This window comes from Equus asinus, chromosome 16 (genome assembly GCF_041296235.1).
Source record: "Equus asinus isolate D_3611 breed Donkey chromosome 16, EquAss-T2T_v2, whole genome shotgun sequence".
In the NCBI taxonomy this organism is placed as follows: Eukaryota; Metazoa; Chordata; class Mammalia; order Perissodactyla; family Equidae; genus Equus; species Equus asinus.
In genome coordinates, this window is record NC_091805.1 from 8,030,819 (window position 1) to 8,052,379 (window position 21,561).

General features: G+C 34.6%; 1 protein-coding gene across 6 annotated transcripts in view; it reads left to right on the forward strand.

Annotated features, from left to right (window-relative positions):
• LRRC7 (leucine rich repeat containing 7) overlaps positions 1–21,561 on the forward strand; it is a 499,243-nt gene that overhangs the window by 274,359 nt on the left and 203,323 nt on the right. The window contains exon 9 of one of the 6 annotated variants that reach the window (XM_070486578.1): positions 18,525–20,607. The exons of 4 other annotated variants lie outside the window; for them this stretch is intronic. In XM_070486578.1, the coding sequence (XP_070342679.1) occupies positions 18,525–18,531 (7 nt within the window). In that variant the 3' untranslated portion in view covers positions 18,532–20,607. Of the gene's footprint in view, positions 1–18,524; positions 20,608–21,561 lie in introns of those variants that run through there. One more of the 6 variants, XM_044749556.2, reaches the window with a different exon arrangement.

Sequence of the window (21,561 nt, forward strand, 5' to 3'; positions counted from 1 at the left end):
ATTTTAGTTTCAGAATGGAAAAGTAGAAAGGCGGCAGTAATTGGATGGGGATATGGTGTCATGGAAAGGATTTTTAAGATGAATGATGTTAAAGCGTATTTGCAAGCTGATGGAAGTGATCCAGTAGAACCAGAGGAATTGATGATGCAGGAGCAAAGGGAAATAATTAAAAGACCAAGTACTTAAGGAGGTAAGAGAATAGGATGAAGAGCACATGTAGAGGAGGTCGCCATAGAAGCAAGGATGCTTCTAACATGGAAACGTAAGGGTCCTAGAGAAAATAGATGTAAACATAGATAGATTGGTGGCTTGGGACTGGAAAGATAAGAACATTCTCAACTAATTTCTTTGATTTTATCTATGAAGCACGAAGAAAAGTCATCAGCTGACAGCAGGTAGGGAATGTTGGTGATCTGAGGAGATGAGAGAAAGTGTGAAAGAGTAGTTCTCTTAGAGAAGGAGGGCATGACTATACTAGGGTGGTGTCCTAGAATCATCTGGCAGTGTTGACTGCCCATTTGAAATTGAAGGTTATAAATTTGAAAGAAATTCATTCAGCGAAGTTGGGCAGTCTTCCTCAGAAAGTCAGACACTTTGCTGCAGGCATAGAAGGAGAAAGCTGGCTGAGTTTTGCCTGGCACACCAAACGGAGGAGAGGAGGGGAGGAGAAGGCTGTTTGCAGGAGAATGACAGGTCTGGGACTGCAGAATGTAAGACGGGGGATGGAGATAACTGAGGATACGAAAGGGTCAGGAAGAAATGTCTTAATCTGTCCTTCTTCTCTCTCTGTTTGATTTGTTGTCTATAAATATATCCCCAAGAAGATCGTAAACTTTTAAAGAGAAGAGCTATAGCTTTTCGTTTATCTTTGAATTGGCAACAATGTGGGGCATAGGGACGGTTCTCAAAGAACATTTGCAGAATGAAGGCAAGCAGTTTAGAATGGAAGGAAGTGCTTTAGTGCCTGGAACAATGACAAGCACTTGGTAGCCACCTGGTGAAAACCTGATTGATTGTAAGGACCAGACATTAATAGGAAGATAAGCTCTGTGATATTTTCTTATTAAATAATTTGTCCACTGCACCTGGCTCTTGATTATTGAAAAGTTAACTCAAGCATAATGCGCATTGTTTTTCTTTCTTCTTATTTCACTTGCATACCTTTTAGCCATTCCACTCACCATTAGCCTTGAAGAGAGTACACTACAGATGTCAAATTGGTGTTACTATCTTTTATTTTTTTTAAATGTTGGCAATAGAAAGACATGGCTTAAAATGACACTATTAGTTATACATGGGCTTTATTTACTTTCTTGGATTATGTTATCTATTTTAATTGAAAAAATAAATATCAACTCTGGGTATATTCTTTGATTATGTTTCCTAATAAGAAAATTTATTATAGTACTTTTTATATGGAGTGAATTTCCATAACATTATGTAGAATGAAAAATGTGTTCTAAAGAAAGAAATAATGAAGGTTCAGTGTGTCATGAGACAATATGGCCTCTTCTAGATTGCCAAATGTCGTTGCCTGGGAAACAAACTATGTAAAAAACTTCATATCATAATATCCATAATGCAGTTATAATTTGCTGTACACATATTTTACCAAAGTTTCCATAGCTTGCTAAATGCATTCTGCTTGGAAATGTTTACAGAATCTTTAAATCATCCCTGATACCCAAATGCACGTCCCCTTTATGAGACTGCTATCGGGAAGAGAAAAAGCACTAATAGACAATGCACAGTGTCTTCCATTGTTGTACTGAAGAAGCCATTATTTGGTGGTTTTGCTTCTATCTGAAATTGTAAAATAAGCCACGTTTTAATGGAATTCTGCTCTACTTGCTATCATTAAGAAATTAAGACCTTTTATTTTTTCCTTTTAGATATAATTCCTGATGTAAAATTTTGCATTTGCATTTAAAATAAGTATTTGAACTGTCATAGGAAAAAGTATGTTGAAAGAGTCTAATCCAAGATGAAGGCAGAACTGAAGTTCAGCAAATTGTGGGAGAAAGTAAATAAGAGATATGACCTCAGTTGATCTGGGCAGTGGATAGCTGCTGCCTTTTTTAGGAACAATGAGAAACGTGGAATTCTTGCTTCAGCTGTAATTCAGTAACTAACATAATAATTTGTATATTTTTTATCAAATATAATGATTAGCATTCAATATTGGTCCATAAGTGAAATTTACTCCCATTATAAAATCTGGCAGACATTCCATTTACAAAGTTTTGGATAAAAGATAAAAAATCTCATTAAATAAACTAATTATGTTTGCTATTCTTATTCTACTTGCAAAATAAGTATTAAATAAGTAAATCAGCAGAGTTCTACCTTAACTCTCGCCGGTTTTTAAGTTGAGAACTTGGATATAATTATAACAAGGATAATTAACTTCCCTAAGATGTCTTCTATTGTTTTCTGTTACTTTTTTCCATCTATATTTCCAAACAGAAACAAACACTGATGTTTCCCTCTGGGATTACTAAACAACTGATATGAAACAGGAATGTGAGTTTTTTTGTTATATCATAAACTATTTTTTAACCATTATGCTTGGGGTGACCTGATGCAATGGAAATCCAGAAATCTTTATTATTCTCACAATAAAATGAAGTTATTACTTTAAAAGTATGTAATAAAAAATAAATATTGCTTGGAAAAAAAGCCCGGCCATTAGATGAGCTGTTCCAACTGTTTCATAGTAAAATAAAAAATCTTTTAAAATCCAATGCAAATTTCCAAAATATACCAGTATGTTAAAGAATAAAAAATTCTATGGGTGATTTTTTTTATGTTTATAAAATAAAATCTGGATTCTTTTCCTTAACTCGCTCGGCAGTCCCCTGCCTACATCAGGAGCAGGAAAACAGCATGGCCAGCGGAGGGGGTTTGGGCTTTAGAATGGGCAGACGTGAATTCAAATCGCTTTCACCCTTGGTACCCGTGTGCCTTAGAGCAGGGGATTTAGCCAATGTCAACTTCAGTTTCCCATATGTATCAAGTACTTAGGCATTCTAGATAGTACAATATGTATATTATACCAATAATGTTTGCACATAGTTGATGTGTGATAAATGGAAGTGGTTCTTAAGCTTGCAGAAGGAGGGAACGGAAAAGAAGCTGAGAGAAGCTTCTCAGCGGGACTCCAATACTGCAGTAGTCCTTGCTCAAGATAAAAAGAAATTCAGAGAAGGGAGCCACACACCTGCGGGCTACACCAACATCACGGTGGTAGAAGGTCTCTCCTGATGTGCTCCTCTCTTTTCCCTTTCATCCTTCGAGTTGGGCATTTTGACAGGACCTTTGGGTTCCACGTTTACCAATTCTGCCTCTGTTTTGTCTGCTGTACTTCACAGTGGTAGATTCACAGCAGGATCCACAGATGACAGCTGCTCAGGGAGCCAAAGTACCGATCTTAGAATCACCCCCTTCTGGCCCACTGAACCATGAGTCATAAGATACTTGCTCTAAATTGCAGTGAGGCAAGTGCCCATCTTGCATTTCCTGAGTTCTCTGACCTCTAGTTTCTGAGGAACTGTCTTCTGAGTCCTTTTATTTATTGCAGTAACTTCCTCAATGCCTGGCATCCTGCCTTGCACAGAGTTGAATGATCAGTAATTGTTGAAGAAGTGAAGAGGTAAATGTCATTCATTTTCACAGGATGCATATTTTAACATGGAACCACAAGGCCTAGTGACACACCTGTAGCATAATTGCCCCAAGGTGGTATCATTATGTGTACCACTGGACACCACATTCCAAATCAGACTGAAATCTGGCAAACTTATTCAAGTCAAAACTTAATTGATCAAAGCCTTGAGTAGACATGTGGGTAATTAATGTGACTGAATAAAGATGTGTTTCTTTATTTTTAGAAACAAAGTTTGAAAATTTTCAAGTTGTTATTTTTTCACACAGTGGATAAGGAAGATCTGTATATTTTGGTTATTTGCTAATATTTGCACATTTTATGATACTTTTCAGGTCAAACATTCAACTTTTTTTGTTATTTCCATATTTACTTGATAGTAAATAAAAGAGCATGTTTTCTGCCACACTAAGATCTATTATGTTTTCAAAGTGTACTTATCTTCAAGAAAACAATGTAATTGCCTGAATATCCATGAAGATCATATAAAGACTAATTCAAAACCTTTAGAATTATTTCTGGTCAACTTAGAAAAGTTGTTCTTAGTTAGACTGCTGTGGCACATGAAATCCTCATCAACACTTAGCAAGCTTGCCAATTTCTATTAATATATAAATGATATTTTGCTACAACTGAACATTCTTATCATCATGACAGTGAGTGTCAGGCAGAACATTGCCCTGACTGGGGACTAATGCACTGGGTGGAATGGGACATCATTTCTGTAAATAAGAGGTCAGAGCATACATAGTCAGTCAAGCCAGTACCAAAGGAAGATAGCATGCCTGTTGAAACAAGGGATCATTTTTCTCCTGGATATATTCTAGATCAGGTAAAGGCAGTAAACAGTATTATTCAAATAACCAAAAAGTACATAGGATGGATAAGGAATAATTTAGCATATGGGTGCTTTCATAAACACTGTGTCATATTGTTATACTCTGATAGCTATTGCATTGAATTATTGCTGACATTTAATGTTGCCATGAATCTTTTAATACATTCAGAGCATGCCACCACAACTTAAAGTATGAGGAAACCTACAGAGAACACAAAAAATAACAATTTCTGCCTAAAATAACCCATTCGAATTTATGAAAATTTAAAAAGTACTTCTGTATGTTTGACTTGATTTGGTAATCCAGTTCTTCCCTACCACACCTGTTTTCTGGGGGATTCTTCCTATTGGGCAAGTTCACTCAACGATCACTGGTGGTAGGGAAAGATCCAGCAAAGGTCCTTTCTCCTAATTCTACAATGGAGAGAGAATAGGGTCATTAGAATGATGATCCTGCCCCACATAGCTTCAAAGAAGCAAGATAACTTACTGTTCTTTTTTATAAGAAGACTATCATTTTTTAATCAAAACCCACACAGAAAACACAGTTGAGTTGAGTTTCTGTGTCGACATCCAACAAAGAGCACCTTTACGCAGAAATGAGAAGGGTAAAATTTGCATTATATTTATCTTCCAATCAAGTGCTTAATAGAAAATGACACTAATGAGGCAATTAAGGACAAACCTTTTATTTTTTTTATTTCTTTTCTCTTTTTTTTTGTGAGGAAGATTGGCCCTGAGCTAACATCTGTGCCAATCTTCCTCTATTTTGTGTGTGGGATGCCGCCACAGCATGGCTTGATGAGTAGTGTGTAAGTCCACGGCTAGGATCCGAATCCACAAACGCTGGGCTGCCAAAGTGGAGCAGGCAGACTTAAACACTAGGCCACTGGGCCAGCCCCCAAACTTTTTATAAAGATCTAGAAAGGGTAAAGTTTAAGGAAATATTTTTTGCAACTATAAAATGCACTCTTAACCTTAGTTTACTGATCAGGAAATGAGTGTCACTATTCACAAACAAAAATAAGCTCCTCTGCTCCCTGCAAAACAGTTTTCCTGGGTCAACCCAAACGCAAATCCACTGTTTCATATAAAACCCATAATATTGCATGTTTCTACTAAGAGTGGCTTAGTTTGCACCATCTGTGTATATGAGGATCGCATTAATAAATCTATTAGAATTGAGAGTTTTTATAATTTCCCGCAGCTAGATGAGGACAAATTTAAATACTTTTAAAGGTGTAGACAATAAATACATGCATTGTGATTTCTGCATTATTCAGATTCAATAGCTTTTAAACATATTATGTTCGTATCACTTACCTATCTAGCGCACTTACTATATAGGTGTTATCAAAGCTTTCATTATTGTATCAGTTATGATTCCCAAATCCAGTATGCTACTGACAGACAGCTAATTTGAATAGTCTGCCTTCTCTTTTGTTAGTAAAGGATCTTATTCTAAGAATTTTTACTCCCTTTTATTTTGCTCTGGTGGCAATTAGGGATAATGGATTCTGATACTAAGTCTCTTTCTTTTGACAAATGTAAATTAATCACTTTTAGGGAAGCTTTTCTTAGCTAAATTATAAAAATTTAAACATTGTCAACATTTCTCTAAATGTAACGCTTTTGTTAAGAGCTATCAAAGTTGAGAAGGGAATAGGAATCCAAAATGGCAGGAAAAGTTGCTTTAAATGGACAAATATGGTATGTTCATTTTGACCCATTTTTAAATCAAGAAAAAACTTTGCTAGAGAACCTATTCCAATTAATTAGATTGTAATAAGATGTGTTAATATTTGAAGAAACTGTATTAATTTTTCTTTATTAATAAATTAAATTGAACTAAACGATGTGAGGAGATATTTATATTGAATATATCTATTTCTACGACAGTCGACTTATGAGCTCAATTTTTTTCCAGTGATTCCCACAATTCACAAAATTTAATCACCATTCTTTTTCTCTTTCGTTTTTACTTGTTTATGCAGGCATCAATTCTCTGATAATGGTTTTTTTCTTGTTGTTTTTTAAACTTTAAAAGACTCATTAGGTGAAATACGTATTCTTTGCTTGATTCTATTTTCCTAAATAGTCAATTGTCATTGTATTTTTTTGTTTGGATCTTTTTTTGTTCCGTGTTGCCTAGAGAATGTCTTTCTACCCAGAGGAATCCAAGCTCTTCCAGCTTGCCTATTTAAAATCTCATCTCTATTCTCCGTTTAAAAATTGTTAAGAAGCAACACAGCTGGACAATTTACAGTTACTAGTTACGCTAGTTTTCTGCCTGTGAATTCTTCAGCAACCGTAGTAATAATAGCAGCCGTCATTTCACAGTGTTTTATACCTGCCAGGCACTGTACTAAAGTGCTTTATATTTACCAATATATTTAATCCAAATGGTATCCTATATCAGTACCATTATCAGTTTTCATTTTATAGATGAGGAAAATAAGACTTAAGAAGGTTGAGCAACTTGCCCTATATTGCAAAACTTTCTGAGGTAGATTAGGGCTTTTAAAGATGGATCTGTCTGACTCATAAACCCGAAATAACTGATAGTAACAGTTATATTATTTGCTAACCATTTAATTGTACCTATGTACACTTAGAAAATATGAGCCCTAATATACTGCTAAAATGAATAAAGGTATTTGCACGATGGTTGAAGACAAAATATATGTATGAATATCAATTTTTTTCCATTCTAGAAACGCTGATAAAAAAACTGAAATAAATATTCCATTTTCAATAGAAATAAAAACTAAGTAATATTTAGGGATAAATTTAACAACAAAAGCATAATGCTTATGAAGGAAAACAAATTTCTTATTCTTATTCTTGGGTGTAAAAGATCTGAATGAATCCCCTATAGGGGAAGATTCATATCATAAAAATGTTATTTCTCCCCAAATTACTGACTAATGAAGCTCAATATTTATTTAACTCATCTTCCCTTATAATTCCAAAGGCTTTTAATTGGAGAAAATAATCTTAAAATTTATATGAGAAAAAAAAGAATAACGGATAACAGTCAAGAATTTATAACAGAAAGTGTTAATGATGGAAGACTTGGCCCGTCAAACATCAGAACATAATATTAGCTATTCTTACCAAGTAAATAATGTCATAAAAAAGAAAATAAGTCAATGGGACAAAACACAAAATTGGAAATAGATCTCAGTATTTATAAGAACTTAAACATGACAAGATAGGTATTTTAAGTCAGTGGAAAAGGGTGCATCATTTAATAAATATTGGTACAATTGGGGATCCATTTGAAACAAAATGGAATTAGACTGTCTGGCTTATACGATATAAAAAAACAACTATGGATTACAAATGATATCTTATAAGGTTGTAGCTGATAACTTACGAGGTTTTCTGCAACATTGTTTGGAGTGACCAAAAAAAAAAAAACTAGGAAAAATAAAATAAAAATGTATTAACAGAGTGAAGGCTGAGTACATAATGGTGCAGTGATACCAAAAAGCCTTAAAATAATGATTTCTACAAGTTTTTACTGAGGGAGAGAAGAAAGAGTCAGAAAACTGTATATAATACAATTTTATTGTTATTAAAAAAAATACCATGACTCCTTATATTTGTGCTTGTTTGTATGTGATCGTATAAGCATCTAGAAAAATATAGTGGGCTTCATACTGCGTTATATACCAGGGTCACTTGAGGCTGGAGTCAGGGTGGGAAGTGAGTAAAACAGTGGTGGGGAGAGGAGGAGAAGACGCAAAAAGTAAACCAAATATTTTTTAAACTATACTGAAAAAAGCACATGTGGCATCATCACATTTATAAATTTATAAAAGTTATATTTATTTTTATGTATATATAAAGCATTTTCAAATAGAAAAGAAGTTGCAAATGACTACCAATTAATTACTTCAATTACTGTCACAGTTTATGAATCTTTGCATTAGAATCCACCATATCTTCAAAAGTGTTGACATTTTAAGTTCATACATAGTGTTCTTTAAATGAATTCTTAAATGAATTCAGTAAATGAGATTCGTAAGCAATATTCAATGGACACAGTGGAATACGACCTGTATCAACATGTTGCTTTGGAAAAATGAAAATATCAGTAAAAATCTAGCAGTGGTGACTCCTTGAGAACTGCAAATACTCTTTAATGGGCTTTGACTCCTAAAATGTAACAGATTCAATCTACGTTATGAGTCTTGCTGGACACGACAAGCAATTTAACCAGTCTAGCTCACAAAGAGCTGAGTAGAAATCAGTTAAGTATACCCAAGGAGGTAGAAAATCAGGTTCAAGGGAGTGAAGTGTTAAACTGGTTCCATAAAATTTAAAAAGCAGGCAGGATTTGGCTGTCAATGGAAGTGTCCAACTTGTACAGCCATGGCAGAAGAAGATAACTTAGAACCTTAATTCTAGACCGGAGGCTCATTGCTTAATGTCTTGTATCATGCAGTGTCTGTGTGCGGTGGAGCTGGAAATCACAGATGTTCTTGCAGTTCAAACAAAGGCGAGTGGCTATCAGGTCCTACCCACACTTGATGAAATCAGTTGCTAAACTCTAGCTTTCTGGCACTTTTTTAAAGTTATCTGACAGTAGGACAGTTTCATCAGGTCAAATTCCTTGTAGGTGAGCCTTCTCTATTGAGATGATCTTTCATTGTGAAGTTGCAGTAGTTGTATATTTATGTAGCGGGGCAGTCTCTAGCACGTCTGTACACAAAAAGCATTTTCTACCTTGGATAGTCATTAATGAGTACAACATCTTCCACAATTAACTATAAAAGTATCCTCAATAAAGAAGCCTAATTTTCTCCCTTTTCACCTATAGCATAAAGGAAACCATCTAAGGCCCAAGGCAATATTGAAATATATTCGCAGAATATTACACAGATCTGAACCTGACTCCCAAGTCTGGGTTGAACATGGAATACTGGTACCAGGTTCTTATATATGACATATAGGTTATTTTGGTGGGCAGAAGTAATGGATGAGATCCCAAAAGAACTGGGTCTTGTTCAACAGAAGTGAAACTATTTTTCCAAGAAAGCAGAAATTAAAACAGTATTGAAGCATTATAGTAAAGAGTACAGTAGAAGAGTCCAAATTTCCAAGTTTCTGCCTGGAAATAATTAGTCCTGTCTAAAGCCTACCAATAATTAATAGTCATGTTATGTTTGCGTGACGATGTAATCAGAAAATTCTGAAACAGAACAGAGTCTACTGGCCCTGAATAGCAGAAGGTATTGGGAAGACTTTCAGCAAACACAGTCAACTGAAGATATTGTCTGTTAAGGAGTGTCGCCTAGAGAACTCTAATCCTTCTGAGTTGTGGTCTATATCCTTTCTTCTTAAAAAAAAATTATCTTACAGGTGATTTATCATCTACATATTTCAGAGCATCACAGGTCCCTTACAGTCAACAGTTCCAGTGCTGAACTCATCGTTTATATCACTATCTTGTACTTTTTCCAGTATCCCCAAGCTCATTTAGAAATAATAGAAAGAACATATTCTAGATCCTGTGAATCATCCTAGGTCTCTTTCTTACTCCCACATCCAATCAGTCACCAAGTTCGTCAAATCTGTTTAATTCACTTGTTCACTTCCTTCTATCTGGAACTCTCTGCCCGTAGATCCATCAGTGGCTGGTTTCTTTTTTATCATCCAAATCTTAAATTAAATGTCACTTGCCCCAAAAGTCTTTGACCCTCCAATCTAAAGTAGCCACTCCCACCTCAGCACTTCCCAAAAACCCTGTTTTAATTTCTTCATAATACTAATGACTATCGCAAAGTCTCTTATTTATTACTTGTCTCTTCCCTTTCTAAAATTTCTCCATGAGAACAGGAATCTTGCCTAGCTTGTTCATCACTCTATCCTCATTGCCAAGTATACTGTCTAGTTCATGATAGTCACTTAATATGAATGTACTTTTTTAATTCATTCATTTTAAAATTCTTTCAATAAATACTTATTAACCACTTGTGTGCCAGGCACTGTTATGCATAGGAGATATGATGGGGAAAAACAAACCCTATCTTTGTACTCATAAAGCTTATATTTAATAAGAAAGACAGCCACCAATCAAATAATCACATAAATAAATAAAATTACGGATATGAGTAGATACATTCAAATCTTGTTTCCTTTCACTTACTCTCCATCACCATTGCTTTATTTCAGGTTATCATCATCTCATGCCTCAGCTATTCAAATCATCAATTTCCCTGCCTCCACTCTTGCCACCCTCCACTCTGTTTTTCCAAAATTAAAGTCCAACTCTTAGGTCATTTTCTACCTTAGTATCCTTAAAAATTTCAATGACCTTCAAGAAAAAGTATCTACACTCTTTGAGATAATGGCTCTTCATGACCTGCCCTCAACTCTCTCTCCCCTCCTCACCACTTCTTCTCCTCCTCACACTCCAGGCTGCAGTCACCCTGAATGACACTCTTATCTCTGGGCCTTTATGTGTGTTGTTCCTTCTGCCTGGTACATCTTTCCATATTCCTTGATTAGCTAATTTACTTATTCTTTATAACTCAGCGGAGATAAGCTCTTCAAGGAACCATTTTCTGAACCCAGTCAGACTGGCTCAGCCTTCCCTTTTCTGTGCTTTCTTAGCAAAAAAAAAAAAAAATTACCCCTTTAGGCTATAATTGTTTATTTAATTGCTGCTTTCCCTCACAGGCCTATGATTTCCTTTATAGCAGAATGTCTTTCATGTTTCTATCTCCATTGCCTAAGGCAGTAACAAATATGTGGAATAAAGGGAAGGATGGTAGGATGGATGAATGGATGGATGAGTTTGCTTGATATAATTAAAAATAAATGTCTAGGATGACATTCAACACAGCTTCAAACATATACTATTAAGATGTTTTTAAAAAGCACGTTGGCTAGAACAGAAGGCTAGCAAAGCCAGTTTGGATCTTCCAAGCACTGTGGTAGGCAGCACTCGGTAATTTACTCACTAAATTTATCTATGTTTCTTGATCTTAAGAAAAGAACATCAACCATCCATAGCTCTGTGTTTGCAGTGTTGGAAGATAAGACAACACGGCAATTACATCATTAGACTGAAAGACAGTTTGTAACATTTCTACCACTAATGAAACATCGCTTAAAACAAAGGATATTATCATCCTCTAGTCTTCAGTGAGGAACTTTGTAACCAAAGAAGAAAAGATGTGTTTGCAATCTTTTTGTCACTGGGTACATGGAATTATGGAGGCAATACCATATCATATGTTGGGGAAACTTGAAAATGTAGACAAATAAAATATAGTGCAGGCTGAGACTTACTAATTAATATATGGCAGCTATTGCTGTCCAAGAGAAGTTGACTATTTTTTCTAGAAAAGAGGAACATGAGGCACAAAGATAAACTAGTCCTTGAAAGATCTCAACATCTGTTTGCAACCAGAAATTTCTTGTTTCAGTCAGCCATTAGAGACAGAATGAGTATAGACCAAAAGTATAAAAATACGGTGATTCTAGTTATTCGACCTGAGAATATCCTAGCAGAAGGGAACTACTTCCACCCCACCCCGACAAACCTAGAGAAAATAACTTCCCTTGCCTGAAAAAGTTAACCTAATTACCAATGCAAGTCTTTACATACCAGCTATGGTTCTAGAAAAGATGTCAGTGGACCATCTGCAAAATGTCCATCCAATATTTACCAAATATTCATTAAATACCTACTATATCAAACACTAGGCCACATGAAGCCTAATTATTAGAAGGAAGAATTAAGTGTAGCTGATGGAATGGAGCAATAGTGAACGTTTAGGAGTCAACGCTAATAGCCACCAGATTCCAACCACCAAGGAACTAAGACCCTTAAGAGCATCAGAATAGGTGAGCCACTAAAGAAAGTTCCCTTTATATACATGACAGAGACGCAGAGCTACCAAACAAATGGAATGTTTGGAAAGGAATAACTGTCTAAATGTACCTCATCTAACTTTTAATCATGAGTTGATTTGCATTTATCAAGATGGCACATTCTCCAATGGCAAAAGAATGAAACCCAAGATAAATTCAACAGGATGCTTTTTCTCTAGGTCTGTTATTATTTCTAATGCCAAAATGTTGCAATGGAAGGATCCAGGAGGGTGAGTCTTCTAATAGAAAAGGAGATTTGTTGTATTTTTTTTAATCACTAGGTCTGAAAAGCAAAGCATAGATAGTGAACATGGGAAAAAGTGGCATCTTCTCCCTACTTCCTCTCCACTAAAGCTAAAGGTTCTTTATGGCAGATGTGGTCTTCAAGGGAGACAGGGTTGCTGTGCCAGAGCCAGGAAAGCTGTAGGGTCTGGAAGCGGAGCATAAGACTGGAGAGAATGGGAGAACCAGCAATGTGTGACACAGCAGCAGCCTTGATGGTAGTAAGTTGTATCCTTTCATCTTCCCAAAGTAATTTCAAAGAACATTTAGAGAGGTTAGGATCTGATGGCATCCAGACTTTTTGGACACAGACCATCTGATTCCAAGGGTTACTTACCATTTTCTCTTCATAAAACTTCTTACTATAATCCTGCCTTAAGAACATATATTACCAAATATCCCATATAATAAATGTATCACAACATTCTTAAAAATCACAATAAAAAATCATAACAATAACTATTAGTTATAATGGTGGTGAAAGCAAAGTTTCTTTTCAATTAGCTCCAAAATTAATTTGTTAGCACTGAATATCAATTCTGCATTAGTGCTCCTTGGGTAATTATTGCTTACTGTCAAGGCTCCATCATGTCTCCATGTTTGAAATGATGAATATGTACTTCTATTGATTACTACTTGTGATTTAATGGGTTAGTCTTAGAATAATAATGTTTTTAGCAATATTTTTATTGTTTTTCCAACATTTGTGAATCTACTGAACCTTGTAAAGTTTATATATATGTAAAATCACAGTAGGAGTAATCTATCACATTTCTTTCAGGCCGTTAGGGACACTGGTGTAAATAAACCAGTTTAATAAAGGCTCTATGATAGAGGACTTTAAAAATTATCATAAATTTCCATGCCAAAGGAATTTAGAAATGTGCAAAATATTTTTATTTCAGTTCTGATTATGATTTTATTACAAGTTCCTTGGGGTTTTTTTGTCTCCTCTCTCTTTTAATATTCTTCCTACCTTGAATGTATAGTGAAGATTTTGCCAACATAGATATTTAGACCCTTTAGCAATTTTTACATTGTTATAGTTCCTTCTTCCAAGTTCCCAGTCCGAAGATGGAGTCGGGGACATTGACATATAAGTAAACAGTCACAATACAGTTCTTTAAGAACAGAAAAGTCAGTTGGGCCTGCCCAGTGGCATAGTGGTTAAGTTCACACACTCCACTTCAGTGGCCTAGGGTGTGAGGTTCAGATCCTGGGCGCTGACTTACACACTGCTCATCAAGCCATGCTGTGGTGGCATCCCATATGCAAAACAGAGGAAGATTAACACAGATGTTAGATCAGGGACAATCTTCCTCCATAAAAAATAAAAAAAGGAATGGAAAAGTCAGCATATTCTGTCAGAGGATTGCAAGAAAGATTGAATAGCATAGTGTGTGTATGTGTGTGTCTATATAGAACACCTAGTACAGAGCCATACCAAAGGGTTAGAACATGGTTTTGACAGATTCTGTGAGCACTAAAGAACATTAAGTGATATGATCGGGTTTGCATCTTTAACACTTATGAAGCAAACTTGAGAAAGATGGAAATGAGGAGTCTGGAGACAGAGAGGTAGATTTAGAGACCATTTCAATAGCCTAGAGATCACGTGAACCAGTTTAAGTCAATGACAGTAGAGTAGAGGAAAGACACAAGATATGCTTAGGAGATAGAGCCAGAACACTTTAGTAAATGATTGAATTTGAACTGAGAGAGATTGAAGGAAAAGAGAAGTCAGGATGACCCACTGGTTGCTAGTTTGGGAGAGAGTGAATTATTGAGTGATAAACGGATACATAGGGAGGTTTGGGAGAGATGGAAGGGATGAGACAGATACTGGTTAGAAATATTGAGTTTAGTTTTGGACTGATTGAGTTTTAGTGAAATACCCTAATGAAGAAATGCATCTGATTTACAGATCTGAAGACCAGGAGAGAAATCTGGGATTAGAAGTTTGAGAATCATACTGCACAATTCATTATTAAGCCCAGGGCAATCAGTGAGAACTTCTAAATTTCTAGTTATAGAAGATGATTAGGTTAATTGAGGTGGGCCAACATGATGAAATATATTACGAAGTCATTAAAATTATGGTTTTTAATGATGAGAAAAGTGTCCAAAAATAATATCACATCAAATACAAACAGAATGCAAAATTGCTTGTGCAGTAAAATTTTGATTGTGTAAAAATTGGTCTTAAAAGACTGGAAAGAAAATCATTAAAGAGTTGTAATGGTCATATTAGGCTTAAAAGTTTATGGTGATTCTTTTCCCCGTCTTTCTATTTATCTATATTTTATAAATTTTTTATGTCCATTACTTAAAAATCAATTTACGGTAAGGCATGACCTCCTGGAAAGATAATGAATAAGCTGAATCTAAAGGACTGGGTAGAAATCAGCCAGGAGAAGAGGACAGTAGTAGCTGAGGCACAAAGATGAAGAATACGTTGTGCCCAGGGAACTACAAGCAGTTGAGGGGTGTTGAGGAATAGCATGATGGCAGAGAGTGGTCAGAAAGGAAGCTAGCTAGGAAGATGTGGTAGCCCTGTGGGGCTTAAGTTGAAATTCTATCCCATGTACTCTGAGCAACTGTTAAAGACATATACACAGGGTAGTGTACTTGTGTGCTAGGGCTACCACAACAAAGTATCACAGACTGGGTAGCTTAAACAACAGAAATTTGTTTTCTCATGATTCCGGAAGCTAGCAGTCCCACATCAAATTTTGGCAAAGTTGGTTTCTTCGGAGGTCTCTTTCCTTGACTTGTGGATAGCTGTCATCTCCCTGTGTCTTAACACAGTCTTCCCTCTGTGAATCTGTGTCCTCATCACCTGTTCTTATAAAGAAACCAGTTATATTGGATTAAGGTACACCCTAGTGGCCTCATTTTAACTTAATTATCTCTTTAAAGATCCTCTTTCCAAATATGGTCACGTTCTGTGGTACTGGTGGGTTAAGACTTCAACAAATGAGGGGCCAGACACCGTTCAGCCCGTAATAGTGAAAGATGTGGTTAAATTTCCATTAGTAACCATGTGGAAAATGGATTTAAGGGAGAAAGGATGGATTAACCAGCTGTAGTAATAATCCAGGCAAGACAACACATGTTCTACGAAGAACAGTGAATGCAAATCGATGGATGTGAAAAGAAAATCCAGAGAGGAGCTGGTTTAGAGGGGAAACAATGAATTTAATTTGTGGAGATCCAGTTATCCATCTAGAATACAGTTAGATATAGGCATCCGTAGCTCAATGACAGATAATTGGGTTGGAAGTCTAGATGGGCATCATTGGTACATATGTTATTTGAAACTATGGGAGCAGATCCTTGTGTGTTGAGTGATGAGAATGATGGAGTTAGAACAAAAAACCAAGATTTGCAGAACAGGCAGAGAATGAGCCTGTAAGCAGACCTTAAAGTATAAAGTGAAGCAGGAGAGTGCCTTGTCATAGAATGTAGGAAGTAGAGAGCTTTGATGAAGGGAATAATCAATAGTGAAAGACAGCAAAGAGATATCAAAGATAGAGACCGAGAAATGTTAGTTGCATTTGGAATTAGAAGGGTTTTTGAACATTGATACCATGCTGTAATACTTTAATCTTTCAAGGAGTGTTGAATTTTGGCTGGTTCAATAGTGGGATGAGAATACTGACTGCTATATTACTATTCTGTTAGACAAATCCATTCTTGAATAATCTATAGGCCCTATGAGAAAGTCAAATGATAAGGCACAGAGATTTAAGACAAAACACTAAGATTTAATTGTTTTGAGTTTGCCAGCTATCCAGTTGCATATTTCAAATTATCCAAGAAAAATACACAAAGTGCACAATTATATTCAACTTAAGCTTGAACTTGAGCTACAAAGCATTGTCTACATCTAGTTTATAAAATATAGTAGGATATATAAAATATAATATTCTTTATAAGATTTTGCAGATGCTGTTATTTTCCTTATATCGCTAAAATAAGAATACAAACTTAAGAAACATACATTGGGAGAGTTAAGACAACGATGTGAAACAGCTATATCGATATGTAAATAAACATCTTTGTTAAATGACTATTTAACATTATGTCCAAAAATAAATAAATGAAGCTAAAATTCTAGTTAGTAAAATCTGTGAGACAAAATATCCTCACAGGGAGTCTGTGTATATATTGTCTGTCAATGAAACATACAAAGAGTTCATTTTTGTTCAAATAGTCTATGTGCATTCCTAATCCACCTATTGGAAGCATTGAACTGGTCAACTTTTAGAGCGTTTGCTGAGTTCTTCTAACATAATTAGTGATTATCTGGATTCGAGGACTCAACTTCTTGCCTTCTACTGTAAAAATGCTTTAAGATTAATGTGCACTAATTTCAGTTATATGCGAAAATATTGTAATGTGAGATTATATTTTCCCTTTTAATTGAAAATATAAAAGTCTCTTTAGATGGAGCAAAGATAAATTTCTAGTACAGCTAAAGTATTCCATCATCATTTATTATTTTGTATGATCATAATCACATTTATCTGAGGAACCATAATTTGCTTTGTTTGGCTATTTAAGCATATCCAATTTTTAAATCATTATATGCTAAGTAAAACTGTAGCATTTAATTAACTTGAATAAAATGTAGTACATCAAAAATTGCAAATACAATATGTATGTCATTAATTGGGATGTGATTGGTGGCTTTCTGGAAAAAATGGAGAGCAAAATTAGAGTAAGGGCGTGATTAATTGATTCAGGATGGCTCCTGCTGAAAAGTTATGTTCAATAAGAATCTGTCATTATAATTTGTGAAGATTTGTCACTTTACAGTATATCAAACATAATGGATTCAGGTGTACAAGCTGTATAAATGATTTTCATAAAAATGCCAATTTTTTAAATAAAAAAGATGGTTCTTTAATTGATTTAATTCAAAATAGCCATACTATATTAATTTAAGCTACTACTGTGTTTCCAGAAATGGTAAATATTTTGTAAATGACTTTGATCCAATATGTGCATTCATCATTTTCCACTCGGGTCAAAGATTTTTTAAAATGTTTCAAGATACAAATTCCACATATGTTTATTGAAACATGAAGATGCTGAGCAAAGATCACTTTGTAAATATTTAATGAGAAATAAATGAGAGGAATTATTACTTTTTACAACTCAAAACATTCTTCCAATCAAAATTCTTTTAATATAATAAAATGTGCTCTTCTCCAGTATGTCCACTTACATATATCTCTCCCACTGGTTTTTTTCAGTAATGTTTTCTCATATAAGAGCTTCTTCTAAACACCATACAGATTAAGCTGAATTATTCTACATATGATGGGAGCTGATATAGTTGAGAAAATTTTATATAACAGAAGACATTTATAAACCAAATTTTGTTATTTTCGGAGAGAAAAAGGGACACTGAAACTCAGAATAAAATACGAATGGATCCATTTGTATTCTGCCTTAAACAGCACGCATCAATAACTCTTGTTATTGTAGAGAGTTAATTTAAATGAGCAGAAATAACCTCAGAAATGAAAGTTTAAGCAAGTTCTTTTCATGAGAATGGTTATCACTCAATGATCTTTGGGTGAATGTTTTGCTTTCTCTTTTCAGGGAGTATGCATGTTTTTAGTCATCTGGTCCAATTCCGCTCAGTTGAATTTTCTGTTTCTTCTTATCTAATATTTTTCCTAACTCTCCAAAATCTTGTTTGAAACCTATATCTATGTCATTACATTAGAACAAACATTCCACCTCCCTGTGCTGTAGACCAATTGGTAATTATTTTAGTCACCTTCTGCCTTAGGAGTTCCATCTTTTGGGCATTGAAATTGATTTTTCTCATCTTAGCGTCTGAAGATCCAGAGTGTGCCCCTTGCCCAATCGCCTGAGACTATACAGTGACACCTACAACAGAGGATGTGGAGGCAGCAGCTTTTCGGGCACCAGAAATGGCAGCATCAGGAGCATCAGCACGAATAGACTTTGTAGAGGTAGTTCTCCCAAACTATATTATGAAACCAAACATTTTTGGTGTGCTACCTGCTGATAGGGGCTGCCTTCTAACTGCCTAGCCTTACACAAAATGTTTGGTCTTTGTTAAAGTTTAACAATGACATTTCTGACTAATATAGAGAAACCTGTTTTTTTTTTTTTCCAAATGTGTTCCAGTGCCTTAACTCAATGAATATGAAATCTTATCAGTCTCAGAAAAACATTAATACCCTTATTTTTGTCAAATTCATTTTACTATTTGTTATATAAAGCTGCTGTCACATATAATTTTTGTATAAATATTTTTAAAGTAGATCAGAATAATCCATCACTTAAAAAGTCATCCTAATGCAGTAAATAAGAGTATTTCTCTAGTCAGTTGTATTCTTCAGAGTCAGAATACGGTTGCCCAGTTTTTCTGTCGTACTCCCTACTAATGTTCCATTGTGCATTTATTTTTCAAAGTGAAAGATTATTCCCAGATGGCCTAAGTCAAAATATGAAAGGCCAGTGATTGATTTTATGTAATTTAATGTGAAACGGTTATTTTGTAGCTATAAAACACTTTTGTTAATTAACCACATTGGCTTTATCTGTACAGTTCAATGACATAGCATTTCAATTTGCAAGTAAAATGAGTCTCTATAATAATTTTTTTTAATAAATAACAATCAACATAGTGGGTGCATTTGCTTTTAACACTTTATGCATATGACTTGGAAGTAGGATATGTTTCATATTGAAATGTTGAAGAGTTTGAAATTCAGTCTACAGAGGTCTTCATCTTGGTGCAGTACAGAATATTCATCCTTCACCCCATCTGAACTCCTTTTAGGAACAAGGCAAGATACAAGCAATTGATGCTAGTTCTATTGGAACTATTGCTTGATTCAATATAACTTGAAGATTCTTTTCATAAACCAGATATGAGCAGGATACAGTAAGCTTAATAGTTTTTCCTTTTTTTTTTTTTGGCTTTGTTTCTATTTCATTTTGTTATTCAGGAACTTACAAACTACCAGTTTTTGCAAAACCTACACTGTGGAGTCAAAATGTACTATTCTGAATATTTCTACTGTCTTCTGATGCATTTTAATTATGTGAAATATATAAAATAGTGAAATCATGTCTTAAAATGCATAGCCCTTTGTAAATACACACACACACACACATATATATAAGTGGATGTTGGTTTTTTTAGTTAAAATTGTGTAAATGCTGATTTTTCCATGAGTACTTATGAAGATCTATATGTAAAAATGTATAAATCTACTTGTTTGTACAACATTGTTTTTATCTGTATATACCGTATGCTAATTGATTGTCATTTTTCACATGTATCACCTATATCTCTAGAAACTGTACATTGAAAGGTATATTGCTATTCTAAGAACATAGAAGTAAATCTCTGACTCTGCTTTAAAATAAACTGTGCTATTTTAGTGCAGTTTTATAATGTGTTCTCATCATGTCCTTCCAATACCATTTTAAAGATTTAAAACATTTGACATGAACATAGCTTTAAAGATTAAAGTATACTGCTGTTCTGCCTCTATCATATCCCAAGTGAGAAGCTGGACTTTCTGTTGTTCAAGTTGAAAGGTCTTGTAGAGCTGCAATTAAAGTCCGCAGCAATGTGCAGTAGTTTTCTTGGCACGACCTTACTGCAGTAAGCCATGTGACATTTCAGGTCTTATGATAATGTATTATAATTGAAAGCTTGTATATGTAGGATAAAGGAAAATTTCTTATTTAAAAGAAATTAACTTGACCTCTTTCTAAAAGCTCTACTTTTTCACTCTCCTCCTCCCACATTTTATGTTTTACAAGTCATAAATAGTCTCTTGTTTAGTGTGTGTCTATCCATTAATAATTAGCTTTTGGGTGGTGAACATGATGTAGTCTACACAGAATTTGAAATATATTATGATGTACATCCAAAAAGTAAATAAATAAAAGAAATTAAAAAGTAACTTGTCAAAACTGGAGTGGTTTAAAACTGCATCAGCAAAAGTGATTACAAAAGCAAAAAATTACGCTAAATACCATTGAATATAATACTCATTTCACTTTTGCTCACCATTAATGCTATATGCCGCTGTTAACGTTCCAACAAGTGTAAATGATTTTAAGTTCATTCCCAATGTTTATGTCACTCTAATCTTTTATTCTAAGAGGAGTCACATATCAAGTGAACCAAAATATTAAATGTGTCCATTTTATAAAGTTAGGTATTTTTTAACCTCTAGATATATATTTTTAAAACAAGATAAGTGGTAAATGGATAAAATGTGTTTATATGCATTTGTATTATTGAAATAATAATTTCCTATTGAGCTGTCTTTTAGAAATATGTTCTATTGATTATACATTCACGGGTAGTGGGATATGCCAATTAAACTAGAATTTGACTAAAAATACTTAATAATAAACAAAACTAAAACAACAAATACCCCTTAAGAAGAAGACAGCACAATATAGGCTTACCCATTCTCCAGGATACCAAGTGCAACAGAGCCCTTTCTTCCCTCATAAGGTAAGTGTCACTCCCAGGAGCCTGGACCAGCATGTGAGCAGCATACTGAGTTGCCTTTCAATATCTTATTGACATCTCATGGAAAGAAGTCGGTTTTTATGGCTCGTAGGAGTGCCTCAGAAAATAAGATACATCTTCCCTGAGTTTCTGAGAAGTTACGGTTTCCTGCAAGTTTATTAAGAATTTCATATACTCTCCCAACCCTATATTTTTGTTCATAGCAAATTTTACCGACTAAGCTTTCTGCCATTTTGTATTTTTCTTCTGATTCAAGTCATCTTTTCCTGGAGCAAAACTGGCAGATCTAAATTTTGTTACAAAAAAATATGATTATTCTATCAATTTTTAGTCAAAATA